At 40.6% G+C, this 17720-nt stretch overlaps 1 protein-coding gene across 4 annotated transcripts in view; it reads left to right on the forward strand.

The window, feature by feature from the left end:
- The window catches only part of PLEKHS1 (pleckstrin homology domain containing S1), a 43340-nt gene continuing 25620 nt past the window's right edge, over positions 1 to 17720 (forward strand). Inside the window, exons 1-7 of one of the 4 annotated variants that reach the window (XM_078389563.1) lie at positions 66 to 105; positions 231 to 415; positions 8112 to 8157; positions 9964 to 10040; positions 10164 to 10270; positions 11943 to 12077; positions 16867 to 16921. In XM_078389563.1, the coding sequence (XP_078245689.1) occupies positions 398 to 415; positions 8112 to 8157; positions 9964 to 10040; positions 10164 to 10270; positions 11943 to 12077; positions 16867 to 16921 (438 nt within the window). In that variant the 5' untranslated portion in view covers positions 66 to 105; positions 231 to 397. Of the gene's footprint in view, positions 106 to 230; positions 416 to 5441; positions 5460 to 8111; positions 8158 to 9963; positions 10041 to 10163; positions 10271 to 11942; positions 12078 to 16866; positions 16922 to 17720 lie in introns of those variants that run through there. The other 3 variants (XM_072995525.2, XM_078389564.1, XM_072995527.2) reach the window with 3 other exon arrangements.

A 17720-nucleotide genomic window follows, 5' to 3' on the forward strand; every position in this document is an offset into this window, starting at 1 on the left:
TGGTGAGTCATAGATACAGTCTGTGTTTAACAGATGGGATTAGGAGCCACTTGCCATCAGAACACTGTGAACGTTGAAATCCAGCAAGACATACACACAGTGCCTGTAAGTATCCCTTCAGATTTCTTTGTTAATTTGGAAATGGAGTGGGCATGCAGAAGTTAATTTGATCCTGCTGCTTTCTTTAGTTAAAGTGTAAAGTGGACTTATTCATTTTTTGTTTCCAACAGGCTAAGCTAAAGCTCTATTCAAATTTTTGCAAACAAAACTGAGGGACACTGTTGTGGAATTAATGTACATGATTGAAAGACCTGTTGTTTCCCAAATAACATCAGTGGACAAAAATGTGTTGTGATCAAACATCCCCCTTTTCTTAATATAAACAGCTGTTTTACAGATGACTGCAGTTGCTTTTGTAAATTCTTAAGTATCTTTGCACATTATGAGATTCCTTTTAATGTTTTCTCATTCCTGTGATTATTAAACATATTTCAGGCTGCCCTACAGCCTCTAGGACAGAGGTCGTCAACCCCCGGTCCGCAGCCTGGTGCAGTCCATGGCCTGAGTGAGACTGGGTCGTGAAGACAGACTTCTTGCCCCCCTCCGCATGCACTCCCACACAGCTTCTTTGCGCATGTGTGCATGCCAGCACCGGTGTGAGCACTCCCCCACCCGTTCACGTATGCGCCCAAGCACCTGCGCAAAGGGGGGAGTACATAGGCATGCAGGTGTTCTGGCGCATGCATGAAGGGGTGGGGGAGTGATAGTGCATGCGCTGGCATGTGCCCGCACACTCCCCCACCACTTTGCGTGCACACACATACAAGAAAGTCCATGCTCCTTTGCGCATTCGCATGAGTGCAGGGTGTGCCCCACCTTCCTCATCCGGTCCACGGTCCCAAAAAGGTTGGGGACCACTGCTCTAGGAAACCTAAATGTTGTAGAAAGGAGTAAAATAAAGCACACCAATATTAAAGTATTGGAGTGTTCTATTAAAGTAGCATTTAGCACAACACTGGTTTGCACTTAGCCTTCAAGATTTTGTCAAGATTATCAGAACAGAATGTGTGCAGCTGCTTAGAATGAGGAGAAAGCATAGAAATTATTTAGGCTTCCCTTGGCTTTTGAAGTATTTATTTGGAGGAGTTGAATTGCTCAGTATGCCATAAAAGATGCATCTTTTAAATGTTGTGTCAGAATCAGATGTGCACTGCAGCTAACAAAATTGTATCTGTTAATATTCAAAGGTTAAGTCTACTGAATTCAGTGGAGCTTACTCTTAAGAAAGTAGTTACAGGTTTGCAGCCTAGGTTTCTTGTGAGGGTTAAAGAACAGGATGTCATTGGCTAGATTCTTGTGATGGAAGTATAGCTTAGACCCAGTGTGATGAGTTAATACAAAATATGGGACAGTAAACATGAGGAGAATATACTACCAATTTTGGGACTTGAGTCATCATGATCACAAAATAAAATCTGATGTCAAATTAAAAGCATATCCTCATACTTCAGATAATTTTGAAACCAACTTTTTAAAGAGGACATCTGAAACAACTCTGGTTTGCTCCATATAAAGCAGAAATAGGAAATGAGTACATATTTGCAGAGAGTATAGACTGCTTTCAAATCTGCTTCTTCAAAACAATGAAATAGCTTTGCTAAGGACTTATTCACAAGTAATGTCCACTGGGAAAATATAGATTGAACTACAAGTTACAGAGGGTTAAGTTTTACATTACATATAGTCCATTGTTAGAAGCTAACATCAGTGTTCCAGAAACGTGATTTGTGCAGATCTTCATGCCTGAGTAATCTTGCAAACAAAGCTTGTACTTGCCTCCCAATGTCCAGTCACAAAAGAAAGCAAGTTAATTTTCAAACTGTGGAATGTAAAAGCTTGTGCTGTGATAATTCTGTCTTCTAATGAATTCCTTCTTAGATATAGTGTAATGTGTAGTTTATCCCTGAGTTAAATACATGCATCAGTGTTCTGAATTCACAGGGCCACAACAGGCTGTCACAACAAGTCTTAACTTTTAGAACCCAATGCTTAGGAGGTAACTAGAGTTGCCTGAACACTTAACTGCAAGCAGGTACAGCAAATGCAAGATAATATACATTCAACAGTGGCCATTGATAGTAAATCATACAAGCAAGTGGTTTTTCACCTTGAGAAAAGAAGACTGAGAAGAGATATGATAGCATTTTTTCAAATACTTGAAAGGCTGTCATACAGCAGCTAGCGCAGGATCTGTTTTCAATCATCCCAGAGTGCAGGACACACAAGTTACAAGAAGCCAGATTTTGGTTAAATATCAAGAAAAACTTCTTAACTGTTGGAATCAGTAAAGCAATGGAACCAATTACCTCAGGAGGTGGTTAGTGCTCCAAAACTGGAGGCATTGAAGAGAAATTTGGGCAACAACCTGGCAGGTATCCTTTGATTTGTATTCTTGCACTGAGCAAGGGGTTGGACCCGATGACTTCATAGGCCCCTTCCAACTTCTTGATTCTATGATTCAAAGACTGCTCTTCTAAATTCTTAAAAGGAGGGAGGAAATTCATAACCATTTGTCGATTGTGAGGGTCCAAGTTTCTGCATTGGAGGATCTTCCCCTAACCAATAATTACACCAGACTTAACTTGCTTTGCCAATTGTGGAACATTTATTTTGGTATCAACAAATAGTGTCTTTAACCAATGCAGAGTCTTTGTCTCCTTCCACCAATGGGGCAGACACGGGGTTCCAATCTTCTACAACAAAAGGGTTGCCGTAACTAGAGTTCCATGGTCCTGGAAGGTCTGGTGGGGTCCAGTCCCTTAAGGTCATGGCCGATGGTACAGACAACAAGGGCACAACCACGTCCCCAAGGAGTTCTTGGGACCCCTCCCTGTCTCCCAGTCCTTCTCGATTCCTCCATCTTCTTCATCTCCTGAACTCACCATTTGTTTCTCCTACATCTTTCTTTCTCCACCTTCTCTATCTTTCTATGCCACTCTAGCTTCTATCTCTCCCCAGTATGAGAGTCAGGGTGGGATCACTGATCTTCTCCTATCGTCTGTCTCCTCTCTCAGCACCCACAGTCTCTCCCACTTCTAGGTTCATGGATCTTGCATCTAGATCCATTCCCAGCCAGGTGGTAATGCCCCCTCTCTTCCTATCACTTGTCCTTCCCCTATTTGTATCTCCTCCCCCTTTCTACCAGTGTTTCCCGCCTCTCTGACTGTTCTTCTTTCACTCCCATCTCCCTCACTCTTTGGGCCAAGGCCTCTTCTTCAGTTTCATGTAGGAGCTTCCCTGGGGCCTCCTCCAGAGTCAACTGGGATTCATCTTTCCCTCCACACTCAGTCCCTTTGTAGAGGATGGACAGTGCTCCAGCGAGTGGTGGTTCCGACTTGCCTCCTGCTTCACATTGAAACAAGAAGGTTGTAGTGACAAAAACATTGATTGTACTTCCCCTGGACATAGTTAGATTGAAATGAAGAGCAGAGACCCAGACACCAAATTGTTGAATCCATTATTGCAGCCTCACTGTGATGTCTCAGTTGATTCATACAACTCTCCTCATAACATTCATGTGCATTTCATTTTTATTCATGGATAAGGCACTCTTGAAATTAACCCCCATACCCATTTAAGTATACAGCTTTTGAATAGATGCTGGTGCAATTTCTCCAGAGTTGTAGTTTGATTAGAGTAAGACAGCTTGAGGCCCAGATGACATGTGGCAGGTATGCCTGGCTGACTTTTTTGTTGTGTTTTGTTTCCCCCTGTAGCATTCACCCTTATTATGTTAAGTAAGTCATGCATTATTCAAGTTTTATGTGGATATGGTTGAGGGGTGGGGCCACTAGAGATGTTAAAAGGTGGAGCCTGAGACAGAGTGGGGTGGAAAAGAGTTGAGTCAGAGTTAGAGAGGGAGGGAGAGAGAGATAGTTGGGAGATCTGAGGTGTGATTAGTCTGAGGAGTGAACAGAAACCTGTAAGATATAGAAGATTGTTATTGATGCTTGATGAACCTGAAGAAGATACTTAAGAATTATTATAGAAACATCTGTAATCAATAAATCTGTTTTATTCAAAAGACAGTGATGAATGGACCTTTGTCTTTCCTAAGAAAAGTATGTTGATAAAGAAATCAACTGGTGGCAGTATGTGAAAAGGTGTCTTTTTGGTTTGCTTTCATGTGCTCTCTGTTTTGGGGAAACAAACAGGGGCCACAAAGGGCAAACGTCACACACACAGACCCATCTCTTTTTACTTGCTGTTGTATTTCTTCCTATATTTTTCTTCTTTTTCCTTCAGGGTCTCCCAAGATAGCACATGACATTTGTTTGGTAGAGATGTGTGCTAATGTGATAGATATCTCTATTCAGCATTAAATGGAAAGTCTTTTTTAAAAAATCTTTTCCCTTCAGTTTAGCAAACTCATCCTACAATAAAGTTAATAAAAATACTAATTTTTTTCTCTTCCTTTTTCTTATTATCTCTTTAATATAGTGTCTATCATCTCTTTCCTTTTCAATGCCTTGCATAAACTTGATTGCCTAAAAAAACAATTGTTTCTCAACAAGAGAGGATTGATAATGGCACCCAGACAGAAGAAACCTAAGTCGATTGAGTGCCATTTTATTATATTAAAGCACAGAAATATTCACATGACACCAGCTTTCAGCTGTCACCATGGCAGCAAACCATTTCAAAGCAAAGTGTGCTGCTTATATACTAAGCCATAGGGCTTAGAGCACTCTCTCAGCAGTTTACAATGTAATTCTGCAAGCAACACATTGCCTCTCCCCCCATGAGCCGGGTACTCATTTTACTGAGCTCCGAAGGATAGAAAGCTGAGTGGACCTTGAGCCAGCTACCTGGGATTGAACTCCGGGTTGTGAGCATAATTTTGGCTGCAGTAGAGCAGTTTAACCACTGCACCACATTTTGATTTAGAAGCTCCTGCCAATAAACAGCTAGCATTTATTGCTTACACAGTAGCAAGAGCACACTGAGTAGGGTAAGGCAGGGAATGGAATTTGTCTTTAGTCAACAGTTGGTTACAAAGGAATCTTTTTTGTCATTTTCCAGTTTTGAGGAAAGGGGAAAAACCTAAGGCCCAAGACAAGGAGTGAGGTCTGAGAAACAACCTGGCAGGCTGGATGGGAAACCCCCAGTTTTCAGCATGTGGCAATACCTGGAAGGATAAGGCTGGGCAGTGAAGCAAAAACTATTTCTTACAAGAATAGACAAGATGAAGGAGATAAGGAAAACTGATGCAAATAACTGGAAATTCCATTATCAAAAACTGATAACAGAATTAGACATGCTGGTGGAGAGATGCTGGTTATACTGTTTGGGTCTAGGCTACTTGAAATACTGTATTTCCTCATATCATTGCCATCAATCTTTGACATTTTCAGGGGAGGCCTTTCTCTCAATCCTTGCCACCATCACAGGCAGCTTTGGTAAGGACTCGAAAGAAAACATTTTTGGTGGCACCTCCGAGTCTATGGAATTCCCTCCCAGATGAACACCTTCCTTTTGGAATTGGTCATTGATCCATGAATGTCCTAGCAGAACTGGAGCTTTTAGGAAGAGCTGCAGCATATTTTAACCATGTGTTTTAAATTTGTTTTGTTTTAACAGTGATGTTTTTAACTTTGAAATAAAAGCAGGGAGCCATGTGGCCATTACAAAATAAAAATGCAAGAATAGGCAATACCTTTATAGGCCACTAATAATTTTTTTAAAAAAATCATACAGTATGCAAGCTTTCGTGGGTGACTCCCACTTCTTCAAAGCAAGTACCAGAAATCCAAACATTTGTGGCAATATGAGGGTTGCCAGGTTACTCTTAAATGTAAAGTTCTTGGCAAGATTACTTTTGCCAGGCGCATCTGTCTTAGATGAGGCAGGAAACAGTAAGGTTGTTGTTTTAAAGTTACAGCTGAGGCAGCTGTGGGTTGGATTTCACAATCCATTTCTTCAAACAAAGGGGCTCAGACTATGCACAAAGACACACCCCTCCTCTCCATTCAGCTCTTCTTCGAAACAGACATATTTCTACTTGACCAGGGAAGCTGGGGTGATGCCTAAGACCCATTTCCTCCATCTGAGAATTGGGGTATAATTTAGTAAACCCACGAGGTCTAGCCAACTGGGGTCAGTTTAAAGTTTAAAAAGTATTACAATACTTAGTGATTGCAGTCCATTAACATTGTTTGCACTAATCGTATTTTAATAATAGTATCTACATTTATTGTGATTTTAAATATATGTATATGTGTGTATATGTATGTGTATGTGTATGTATATACACCTACATACATACACACACACATATATACATATGCATATGCATCATATAAATATATACATATACACATACATATACATACAGTATACAGTACATACATACATACATACATACACATAGACACACACACAAAGACGCACATATAAAAGAGATAGATATATCAGTCTGTCTGTCTCTCTCTGTCTATTTGTTTATTTAGTACACCACTTTTCTCCTAGTGGCATGCAACAGCTCATATACAAGCTGACTGACTGACTGAGTGCTGTTGTCATTGCCAGAGCATTCTTTAGTGCTTTCTTGTCCTAAATCTGAACTCAAACCTGCTGCATGGAAAGCCAAAGAGTACTAGAGATGGGGGACTGCATAGGCTCACTCAGATCATTGCTCAGCATAAAGACCAATACACAATCACCTTCTTCTGCATGATGACTAGTCTCCAAGACATTTGTGGAAAATACAGATCAGTATGTATGTTTTATAATCATCTTGTACTAATGTGGCATTTGAAAGCAATATAGATAACTACCTCTCAATACAAATCATGCGTAAGCAATTGGGATCAAGGTCACTAAACACCAGTTGGAATAAAGTAATCTGAAAGCTGATAAGTACCAAATAATAAAATATCTGCTGAATAGGATACTTTTTCAGGCTACATGCCTCCACGAGTTTAAGATCCAATTTGCCATATCCATTGTTGAACTGGAATTTGCCAGAATAAATTTTCTAAGAGTTAGATTATACTGTATACATCTATTGCAGAGAGGTTATTGCGGTATTTTTTGTTCCTCTGGGAGATAGAAAACGATTGCTCTAACCATTAGGTACTTTCATTAGTTAAGGATTTTTCTCTTGTAATCATGGCTACCTCGAATATGCTTTTCTAGCTTCTGTTCTGACCCCTGCACACTGTTGTGTCTCTTCCTTATTAACCATGGCATAAATTCAGCTGGAAGTCCCAGGAAATGTAATCCCACTGAACTGTTGTGAATGGTGAGTCCACACCTGTGTAAATTCCTTTGATTCAATGAATCAACTCAGGTTAGGACTGCAAGCTAGATTCAGGCCAGTGTCTCTTGTCCCAAGGATCTTTCATCTTCACTTCCTCTCAGGAAACAAACCTAGTTCTCTTCAGTATCCTTGACAAAATATTCTAATTTCTGTCTGGTTTGCAAATCAGAATCATTTGGTTAAAAAAACCCAATGTTCTTGGGGAATAGTATAATTTCAGAATTGATTTCCTTGTTTTTGATACTCATTTTCATTTCAGAGGAGCAGGGATAAAGAAATAACCAGCATACCAATTACAGTCTTACTTCCTTTTGAGAAATATGTTATCAGTATTATTTATCTAATCCTAACATTTTATGGATATTGCTTTTGATTATGCTGTGTAAGTTTGTGGAATGAAATTTATATTTTCTTGTAATGTGAACAATATTCAAAGTAAGAAATATTATTTTGGGAATACAGTGTTATAAAGGGAAAACACTGCTTTTTAAATGTTGTTTAATTGCATTCTTTAGAGGAGAATTGTAAACAGCCTTTTTTCGTTTTGGTTTGACACAAGAGCAAAGTTTGCATTCATGCTGGCATTTGGCTAACCTAGTTAAGACTGGTAACATAAAATAAAGATGAGTTATCATTGGTTGCTTGGTTACACTCTCTATTTTCTCAGTGCAAGATAAAAAAAGGGAGGTTTGTGGTCATTCAGTGAAATAGCAAGGTGTGGCTTATAGAATATTATGTCAGCATTGAATCAAAGCTGTCTTTAAACCTCTTTTTTTTCTTTGTTCATTAGGTTGACATAACAATCAAGATGGATTCTCCAAGAAAAAGCAGCATAGGTATAAAACTGAACTTAATGAATTTTATAAGATGGCAGACCAGATATTTTTACATAGCTTTTTCATTTCTGCTGTTAATCATAGAATAGTGAAGTTGGAAGGGGCCTATAAGGCCATCAAGTCCAACCCCCTGCTTGATGCAGGAATACAAATCAAAGGATATCTGCCAGGTGGTTGTCTAAGTTTCTCTTGAATGCCTCCATGGTTGCAGCACTCACCACCTCTTGAGATAAGTGGTTCCACTGAACCTACAGATTATATAGCAGTGGGAGCTGGAGCGCTGGGAGGTGATCAGGGGAACCAATTACCTCCACTCATCCCCTGATTTTCCCTACCCCTGCCATAAACCTTTTATAATGATGTTGGGGAAATGAGCATCCAATGCAGTACTTAATTTCCATTGTTCTGTAGTTTGCCCAAGTCAGGGCACAGATTACATGTCTGGCAATGGACAAGCAGGTCCTGAGCTAACTTGGAAGTCACAACTAAAGCAAAGGCCTTTATTCCTAGGCTTATGAGGATGTGCTGTTGCACTGCAGAAACTGCCCTCTGTGCGTGCTCTTTGTTGTTGTCACATGTATCCTAAGGAGGCCTGGCTGAGCCTAGTTCAGATTATGCCCATGTCTCATTCATCAATAGACCCATTTACTTCTGCTTGAGGGCATTCATCTAAGAGGGAAAAGTCACAAGGCCAACATCACAATGGATGCCAGTTTGTCTTCTCCACAGGGATGGAAATCTTTGCTTGTCTCATTCTCACAAGCACATATAATAAATTTCACTGTTCTTCTCCTTGCTCGTGAGGATTACTGGAGATTTTAACACTCTCAAGTCTTTCCTTGGTTTAGTGTGGATGGTTTCTTTGAGTGGATAGGTGAAATAAAGGAAAAAGGCAAACCAAACAGGGATAACTGCTATTTTGTTTCATGGACATTTGCCAATTTCCAGCTTTGGGTGGTTTGTTTGCATCCTTCCTAGGGTGCAATGAAATAGTTTTTTGTGTTTGCTATTTGTACATATGGAGACCTAAAGGAAGGGGAGGCTTTTGTTGTCTTATTCATGGCTGGAGTGACAAATTTTGTGTGACCACCAAATTTCTCATCAAGGTGTCCCAAACGAGCTGAGGAATTTAGTTCTTGACATCTTTACTCTCCACCACACATGAATCTATTTTCTGTTTTAAGCTGTGAAACAGCTACAATAGTATGCCTTTTTGCTAAAAAGGCCCAATCAGTTCAATGATTAATTCTGACAAATGCTAATAGTACTCCATTAACCACTTTATAAATCAGCCTTTTAAAAACACCAGACGTTTTATCAATCACCCGGGTTGTTTTCAGTCAGGCACCTTATCCTCACAGCTATGGATTTTTACAAATGCCTCTACCCCAGGATAGATTTTATGCCAGGCTTTCTAATAAATGCACACCATAATGGAAATTACATTCTGGACATTGTGGGCATTGTATTTGCTCACTCTGCAAAATCCTGAATGATTTCCCACACATACCTAGCTACATACCATGCAACTACCATCTGGTGACATACGTCTAAAACACAAATGATACAAAATCTACCCAAGAAGTTTTTAGACAATACCAGATGCATTAGAACTGGTTGAATAATATTTAACCATAAAATAGGATGTAATTAATTTTTGTATTGTTGCACTGAATTTCATTCCTTCTTGATTTGACTATGCTTTGTAGCCAAGAGTTTTGGGAACATTTAGCCTTGAATATCTTTTGTGGAACTAGGTCGGTCTTTCAAAATACACAATGACCGTGGTTGATTTCTCTTTGCCAGGAAATTGTGATTATGAAGACGTCTACAAGCATAGTTTCTTCATAAAATCACCACCAATTCATCTTTTTACCAATCAGGTACAGTTAGCATGCAGACTGCCATACTTTCACAATGCTATAATAATAGTGACCTGCTATTTCTAATCTGTTATATTTTGCTGAGATGAAAAACTAGCCTTTCTTTTCCTTTCTTTTTTGTAGACTTCCTGGAAAAAGAGATATTTTATCCTTTCCAAGACAGGTAAAAATGGTTGTGTCTTGAGGTACCTTAAAGGTCATCAGCTGAAAGGCTCCATTGAAATTAATGAGTATGTATCTGATAGTATCTGCTATTGTTTCCTTTATCTCAGTCAATGAGTTGAGCATGACTTTTAGAAATACTGTAGAAGTGTTGAGCTCACAGTATTTAAACTTGGATTTGGGATATTTGTCTGTATGTCTGTCTTCGTTATTAAATGACATCTAGATGCTTCTAAAGTTTAGCCATCAATTCTCTCCTGTTACAAGATACAGTACAGTTATCTGATTTAAAAATAAAAATAAATGCTTGATCTAGATGTTAAAACACTCCACAGCATTTCTATATAATAACATGCCTGAAGCGGCATACATATGCCATTAAAACACCCTATCAGTCAAAGTATTTGTACAAGGAAGTGACTGCACCAGAAATAGATGTGTATGATGCAAATGTCCACACACTTCGTGTCATTACCACTCATAGGGTTGCTTTTGAAATATAACTGTTTTGTAACTCACTACCAAAAAGTGTAATAAGTTTAGTAATTTGTTACCTTAAAGGATAATTCACTGTAGATATCTGCGGTCTGCAAGGGAGGGGAAGACATAGGTAGGGGAAGATATAGAATAAGACCTGCTGATGTCTTCAGTGCTGTGTGAGATTATTTTCATAATTATTTTGAGAAAAAACGGTTTCTGCACATGATCAGTGTTTTAGCTCTGGAGATGCTGTCAGTTTGGAATTTGTTTTTGTATTTATTCTTTTTTTACATGTATTTACATTTTTGTTTTACTAATATTCAATTTTTAATAAGTTTAGAACCCTATTACTTATATATGCTTGTGTAAACCAAACAGCATAAATCACAGCAGTGAATTGCTGCCACTTAAATGGGTTGGGGGTTGCTTTTCATGTTGTGTATTAAGCCAGATAATTGGTGTAAAATAAGGGACACAAGCCTCAACCGTTTAACTAGTGGCAGTACACCAGTGCTATTTATAGCATTTGTCTTATGCAGACATAAAGAAGTAAAAGGATTCTAGCCAATGCGTTCTAAGCTGTGCCTGAGCAAATTCATGTTTTGGAGTGCCTTACCATCATTATTAATAAATAAACCAGTACATGGCACTTTTAATTTTTTTCGTAAACTGATTAGACTATACAAAAAAGGTTAGGCAACCGTATGATGTAAGTTAAATAGCTGTACCTACTCTTTCTTGGAGTTATTAGCTAGGTGCCATAATAATGGAGTTCATAATTCATTACTATACCCAATTATAATTTCCTTTTTCCTGATGACATCTTCTAGACCTGGGAAATGTCTGGAGAATGACATGTGGTTCATAGTAGGTGCTACAAGAATGGAATTTCAAGTTACCAAAAGGGAAGTGTGTTACAGGAATAGCTACTGATTCTCTTCTAGCAACTTAAAAATGAACACATTTGTTATAAATAGCCTGTCAAGAACCACTTTGACATTTAAAATGTTTTTAATGATATTCTATTTGCCTACCAATATTTGCAGAGGTGGGCCAATGTAAGAATATAGGGCAGAGAAGTTTCTTTATTCTAAAATAGCTTGTCCTTGTTGCTTTGTAAAACCTGGAACATAATATAGACTTTCTCAGGAAAACAATAACCTAATCAGTAGCAGTTTTGTTTAAAGCAATAGGGAAGTGTTGTCCTAAATACGTAAACAGATTGTCCACAGCAATTTTGTGTATTTTTCATGCTAATAGGGCTTCAGAAGTTGAAATTGGCATCAGTGATACTGAGAAAATGTCAACGGTGAAGAAGATGTTTAAATGCCAGCCCACAGAAGTGATGACCATCAGAACAGAGAATAGGACCTTCTACCTTATTGGAACAGACAGGTAGGTTTGGGATTCTTTTCAAGAATATTCATAGTGTTTCCAAATTGGCTGAAGTGATGGTAACAGTTAATCTTCAAATATAGGGTCTTCAAACTTAGCAATAACATATCCTTCATAGATCAGAAGAATAATCGTTTAAGCATTCACTCAGTCTTATGGGAGACACAAAGAGTACAAAAGATTAAGAGTTCTGTGATTAAAGTTAACGGCTTAATGCTGAAAAGGAGATAAATTAAGTGACAGATGTATGTGCTCATATTTAAACTGCCACAATAATTTAAGATGGAATAAAGAAAACTCTTCTCTTTAGCACTATGATTTCTTTCCAGCTTAATCAAAACCCAAGAGAAAGTACAAGGATGTCTATGTGTGAGTGGAGAGGGGGAGAGAGAGAGAGAGAGAGAGAGAGAGAGAGAGAGAGAGAGAGAGAGAGAGAGAGAGAGAGAGAGAGAGGAAATAAAACAGATGATAGGTCAACATGTATCCTGTGGGCCACATGCAGTAGCCCTCCCTGTGAGGACCATTTTGCAGCCCCCAGCATCCCTGAGGCCTACAGACCCTTACACTCACTCCAAATGTACTCCACAAGTCCTCTTATGCCCTCTTTGAGTTGTGTTGGACCCTAGCACCTTTGGGCTTCCCCAGCCCTCCAAAATGTTTTTGGGGGCATTGAAGGGGGCAGAAGATAGTGACAGTTGTTAATGTTAACACTGGTCATTCACAACAGACTAAAATGGCTGTCCTTTCAAACGCCACTCTTAGGAGCAAGAGTGGCTGTTTTTTGTAAAGATTCAGCAACAGTGAAATAACAGACGTTAAGTCCTTTAGAATGTGACAGAAAATCTGGGTATATCTAACAGTAACTTCAGTCCCCACCCTTCGCTATTTATGATCCTGTGAGAGACAAAGCAAATCACCTTGAAGAAAGATTATATAAACCCTGTTATACATCTTCCTGGAAGTCTCGCCTCACCTTTTCCAGGAAATGAAGTACTCTTATGTGACAACAAAGCGTTTGACATTGCCATGAAACCAGTTTGACTTCAAGGAGAACAGATACTCTTTGTTGACTTCCTTAATAATCACCCAAGCAGAATTTAAATCTCTTTGAAATAGGAACTCTTCTAAACATAGGCCTGTAAACCAATGCTTTTAAACACACACACACACACACAAATGTCCAATTTGGTCCATCGTTTAAGACATACTCTTTCCTTGAATATCAAATCTGTCCCACAGTTGGAAAAGGAAAGCTCCCTGAGCAGACAGACCTCTGCTATCGATGCTAGAAAGCAACAAGTAGTCAGAACTATTAGTTCTGAGAAATATTGGATCTCACTACTGCCCCCCCCCCACCAAATGTTGGACTCTCTGCTGACCTTGCTGAGACATCTGTGGATTCAGCTAAAATAAATAAGTCACACTCACTAGGCATCCTTCAGTCTCGAAAGACTATGGTAGCGTGCTCTGTATGGAGGACTTGGAACAGCGTCTAGTGTGGCTGAGGAGGCCAATTCGAGAGTGACAATCCCTTCCACACTGAAGACAAATCCAATCTGTCCCCTGTCCAGCTCCCTGGTTTTGCTGCTTTTGTGATTTCCTCTTTGCCTCAGCCTGCTGGGCAAGGGTCGCTTCAAATTGGGAGAGGCCACGATGCAGTGCCTGCCTCCAGGCTGAACGCTCAGATGTCAGGGTTTCCCATCTGTTGAGGTCTATTCCTAAGGCCTTCAGATCTCGCTTGCAGACATCCTTGTATCGCAGCTGTGGTCTCCCTCTGGGGCGATTTCCCTGCACTAATTCTCCATACAGGAGGTCCTTTGGAATCCGACCATCAGCCATTCTCACGACGTGCCCAAGCCAACGTAGACGTCGCTGTTTCAGGACTACTCTGTTTGGGACTTTGTCCTGCCAGGTGATGCCAAAAATCCGTCGGAGGCAACGCATATGGAACGTGTTCAGCTTCCTCTCCTGCCGTGCACAAAATAAATAAGTATTATTTAAGAAATATTCCTTTTCTGTTCATCAGAGCCCCCAAAGCAATAAATCAATTTTTAGAATGAGCCTTGTGGCACAGTGGTTAAACTGCAGTACTGCAGTGAAGACCCTGCTCACAACCTGAATTCTACCCCAGGCTCAGGTAGCTGGCTCAAAGCTGACTCAACTTTCCATCTTTCCGAGGTCAGTAAATTGTGTACCCAGCTTGCTAGAGGGGGAGAGCAATGCATAGTCTGCATAATTAAGTTGTAAAACGACACAGAGAGTGCTTTAAGCGCTGTGGGGCAGTATATGAGCAGAACACTTCACTTTTTTTGCTGTTAGAATAATAAAGGTAGAACTACACCAACCAAAATAGGAAAATAGATTTAAAGATATTTTAAAAATCAATGTGGTTAAGGTTTGGCTCAGTTACTTCATTTAGAAGGAAAAGTGGGATTCTTGGGGGGATGATTTTTGATTATTTGGAGAATACATGCTTAACTGCTTCCATTGTAAAGAATTTATGTTTGGATTTTTTTACATCATACATTTGAGAACCTATGGTTCTCCTTCATGGTCTCTGTGAATGCACACTAATGGGTTAATATGTGCCTGAGCAGAGCAGTCTCGGAAGCTTCTATAGCTTTAAGCACTTGGTGCCGGGACCTCCCCTACACCGGCTATATAACTCCGACCCCACCTTCAGTTCTTTTTTCGACCATCACTGTAGCAGCTTCGTTATGAACTTCGCAAGTGAAAAACAATGTGAGAATGCATGGTAGTTATGCTCCTTTTCTTCAAGTGCTTGGTCCCTGCCCTACAGGTCCAGCGACTTCTGGAGCTGATGGCATTTACCACAGCTCTGGTACAGCATGCTTGATTGAGGATGCGGTCCCTTCAAGCCTGGTTTCTCTCACTCTTCTGGACATCTTGCGACCACCCATCCATGTTGCTCCAGGTGACTCTGGAGCTGGCTGCACAACTGGACTGGTGGAAATCCCCCTCAACCTACGGATAGGGAGACCCTTTGGTCTCTTGACCATGATGGTTCAGTTTACTGTGGATGCCAGCCCATCAGGCTGGAGGGGCTTGTCTACACCACCATGTTGTCCAGGGCCACTGGTCCACAATAAAAGCCAGTCTGCATATCAATGTACTGGAGCTCCTGGCAATCACCAGCACTTTCAGGCCTTCGAGCCCCTACTCTGTGGTCGAGCGGTCTCGGTCGCGTCAGACAAAACAACAAGCAGGCTGGCACTCACTCATTATGCCTTCTGTTTCACACCATCGACCTTTCGGAATGGTGTTATGCTTGCCACATTTATCCAGTGGCTGTACATTTGACAGGCGAAAACAATTCTGTAGTAGACTATCTCAGCAGACTACAGTCCTGCCCTCACGAGTGGGCTCTTGACAACGCCAATTTTCGCTGCCTCTGTCAATGTTGGGGGGACTCCAGACATAGACGTTTTGCATCTCGGATGAACAAGAAATGGGCCATGTTCTGTTCCCAAGTTGACATCGGCCGCAACTCCCTTGCTAACCTTCAAGACTGCCTTTCTTCTGGCAATAACTTCAGCTCACAGGGCTGGAGGATTGGGTACACTAAGAGCAGAACCTCCTTTCTGCAAAGTAACCTTATTGCCAGAACTTACTTTCTTGCCTAAGGTATCTTCTGCTTTCCATTTGAACCAGCTAACTGTCCTTCCTGAGACAGCCCTGCACGCTCTGGATGTGAAGTGTGCTCTGTCATATGTGCACCGCACGACCACTTTTCGTGCCTCACAACATCTCTTTGCCACCTTTGCTGGCTCCTTCTTCGGAGCACCAGCTTTCTCTCAGAATATCTCTAGATGAATAGTCCAGACCATCTGTCTTGCCTATAACTTGGCAGAGACTCCTCTTCCAAAATCAGTGAGAGTTCACTCTACTAGAGCTATAGCATCCTCAACAGCCTTTCTCCATGGAGTGGACATTGCAGATGTCTGCCACACTGCCACATGCGCCACTCCATCTACCTTCCTCTCGCACTACCACCTGGATATCTGGCCAAAGGCTCAGGCTGTGGTAGGTCGAGCTGTCCTGGCTTCTGCATTTTTGTGACATCCTTCATCCTGGTTAGTCAGCTTGCCAGTCATCCATTAGTGTGTATTCACAGAGCCACAAAGGAGACAGAGGAGTTACTTACCTGTAACTCTGGTTCTTTGAGTGGTCCTCTGTAAATTCACACATCCCACCCTCCTCCCCACTGTCTGTCACGTGTGCCATGGCATACTGGGTAGTGGAGGTCGGTTCCTTAGAACTGAGGTGCTGGGTGCTTAGTTATATAGTCGGTGTAGGGGAGGTCTTGGCACCAAGTGCTTAAAGCTATAGAAGCTTCTGAGACTGCTCTGCTCAGGCGCAGATTAACCCATTAGTGTGAATTCATAGATGACCACTTGAAGAACCAGAGTTACAGGTAAGTAAATTCTTTTTCTGCAGATGTTGTTGAGCTACAATTTCCATCAGCCCTAACCAGCCTGGCTACTTTTGAGGCTCAATTAGAGATAGTCATTGTAGTTCACAGTTCATTGACGTGGCAGGTTGAAGGTTCCCCCTCCTTTTTATATTTGGTGGACAGAGAGCTTAGCATTATTGCTTTCTGCCCTTCAAATATAAAAGAGAGAAATATCTTTGAAAAGCATACACTATCTTGAAAAAAGTGTTGCATGTGTTGTTGCTTTTAAATTGATGAACTTCGCAGAGAAATACAACCTCACACCTTTGTCCGTTTCTGTGCCTTTCTTCTCAAATCATTCTTTTAAAACTCTAGCAAGCACATCGAGGATTGGGCCACCTTTCTGTTTGCAGCCTGCAGAGGAATAGAGGTAAACAAATGTCGTACCCCTTCAAGGACTTTTTTGAATGTTGAACACCAACAATTAGCACTGTTAAAAGATTGTCCTCAAAATTATTTGTATTCTATTGGGGCAGAGGGCTGGATCACTGGTATTCAGTTGCCATGACCTTCAGGAAGATTTAAGGAATGCACTCCTGTCTTCCTTGGCAAGTTTCCACCCTAAGAGTGGCCTATTTCACATTTTGATAATCGAAATGTTTCAACAGTGGTAAGAATGGTATTTGATACTTGCCATTGACAAAACTCAGAAGAGGGCCATAAACCAAAGCAGAGAGCAATGAGCCATCTGCAAAGTTAGCAAAAGAAGAAGGTATCACTGCGAAGGCAGTGGCTACTGCACTTGGAAACTCCCTAAAAGCCTCTAATTGGCCAGTGTGAAAAGAATCCTGGACTGGAGCTTTTCTCCAAACTAGTAATGCTCTTCTTGCATTTTTGTGGTATTGTTCTCTCTATACACTCAGAAAAAGCACAGAGCTTTGTCAACCAAGGTCTTTAACTAAATTTTTGACTAGTACCATATTTAACAAAATGCTGAAACACTGAAACAGGGCTACTTGTGCATCTCTGTGGTAACTACCAAAAGGAGCCAAGAACCCAAGGTCACTATGAGGTGGAGTGGCACCCTATACACATTCCTTGCAGTAAATCTGGCCTTCACTGGGTTAAAACTGTTAAAATTAAAAATCCACAATGTAATTGAAAAGGGAGTAAGGGAAATCAATAGCAGCAAGGAAAAATGTAGAGCTAATAACAAAGGAAGAAGAGAT

Source organism: Pogona vitticeps, chromosome 3 (genome assembly GCF_051106095.1).
Source record: "Pogona vitticeps strain Pit_001003342236 chromosome 3, PviZW2.1, whole genome shotgun sequence".
NCBI lineage: Eukaryota > Metazoa > Chordata > Lepidosauria > Squamata > Agamidae > Pogona > Pogona vitticeps.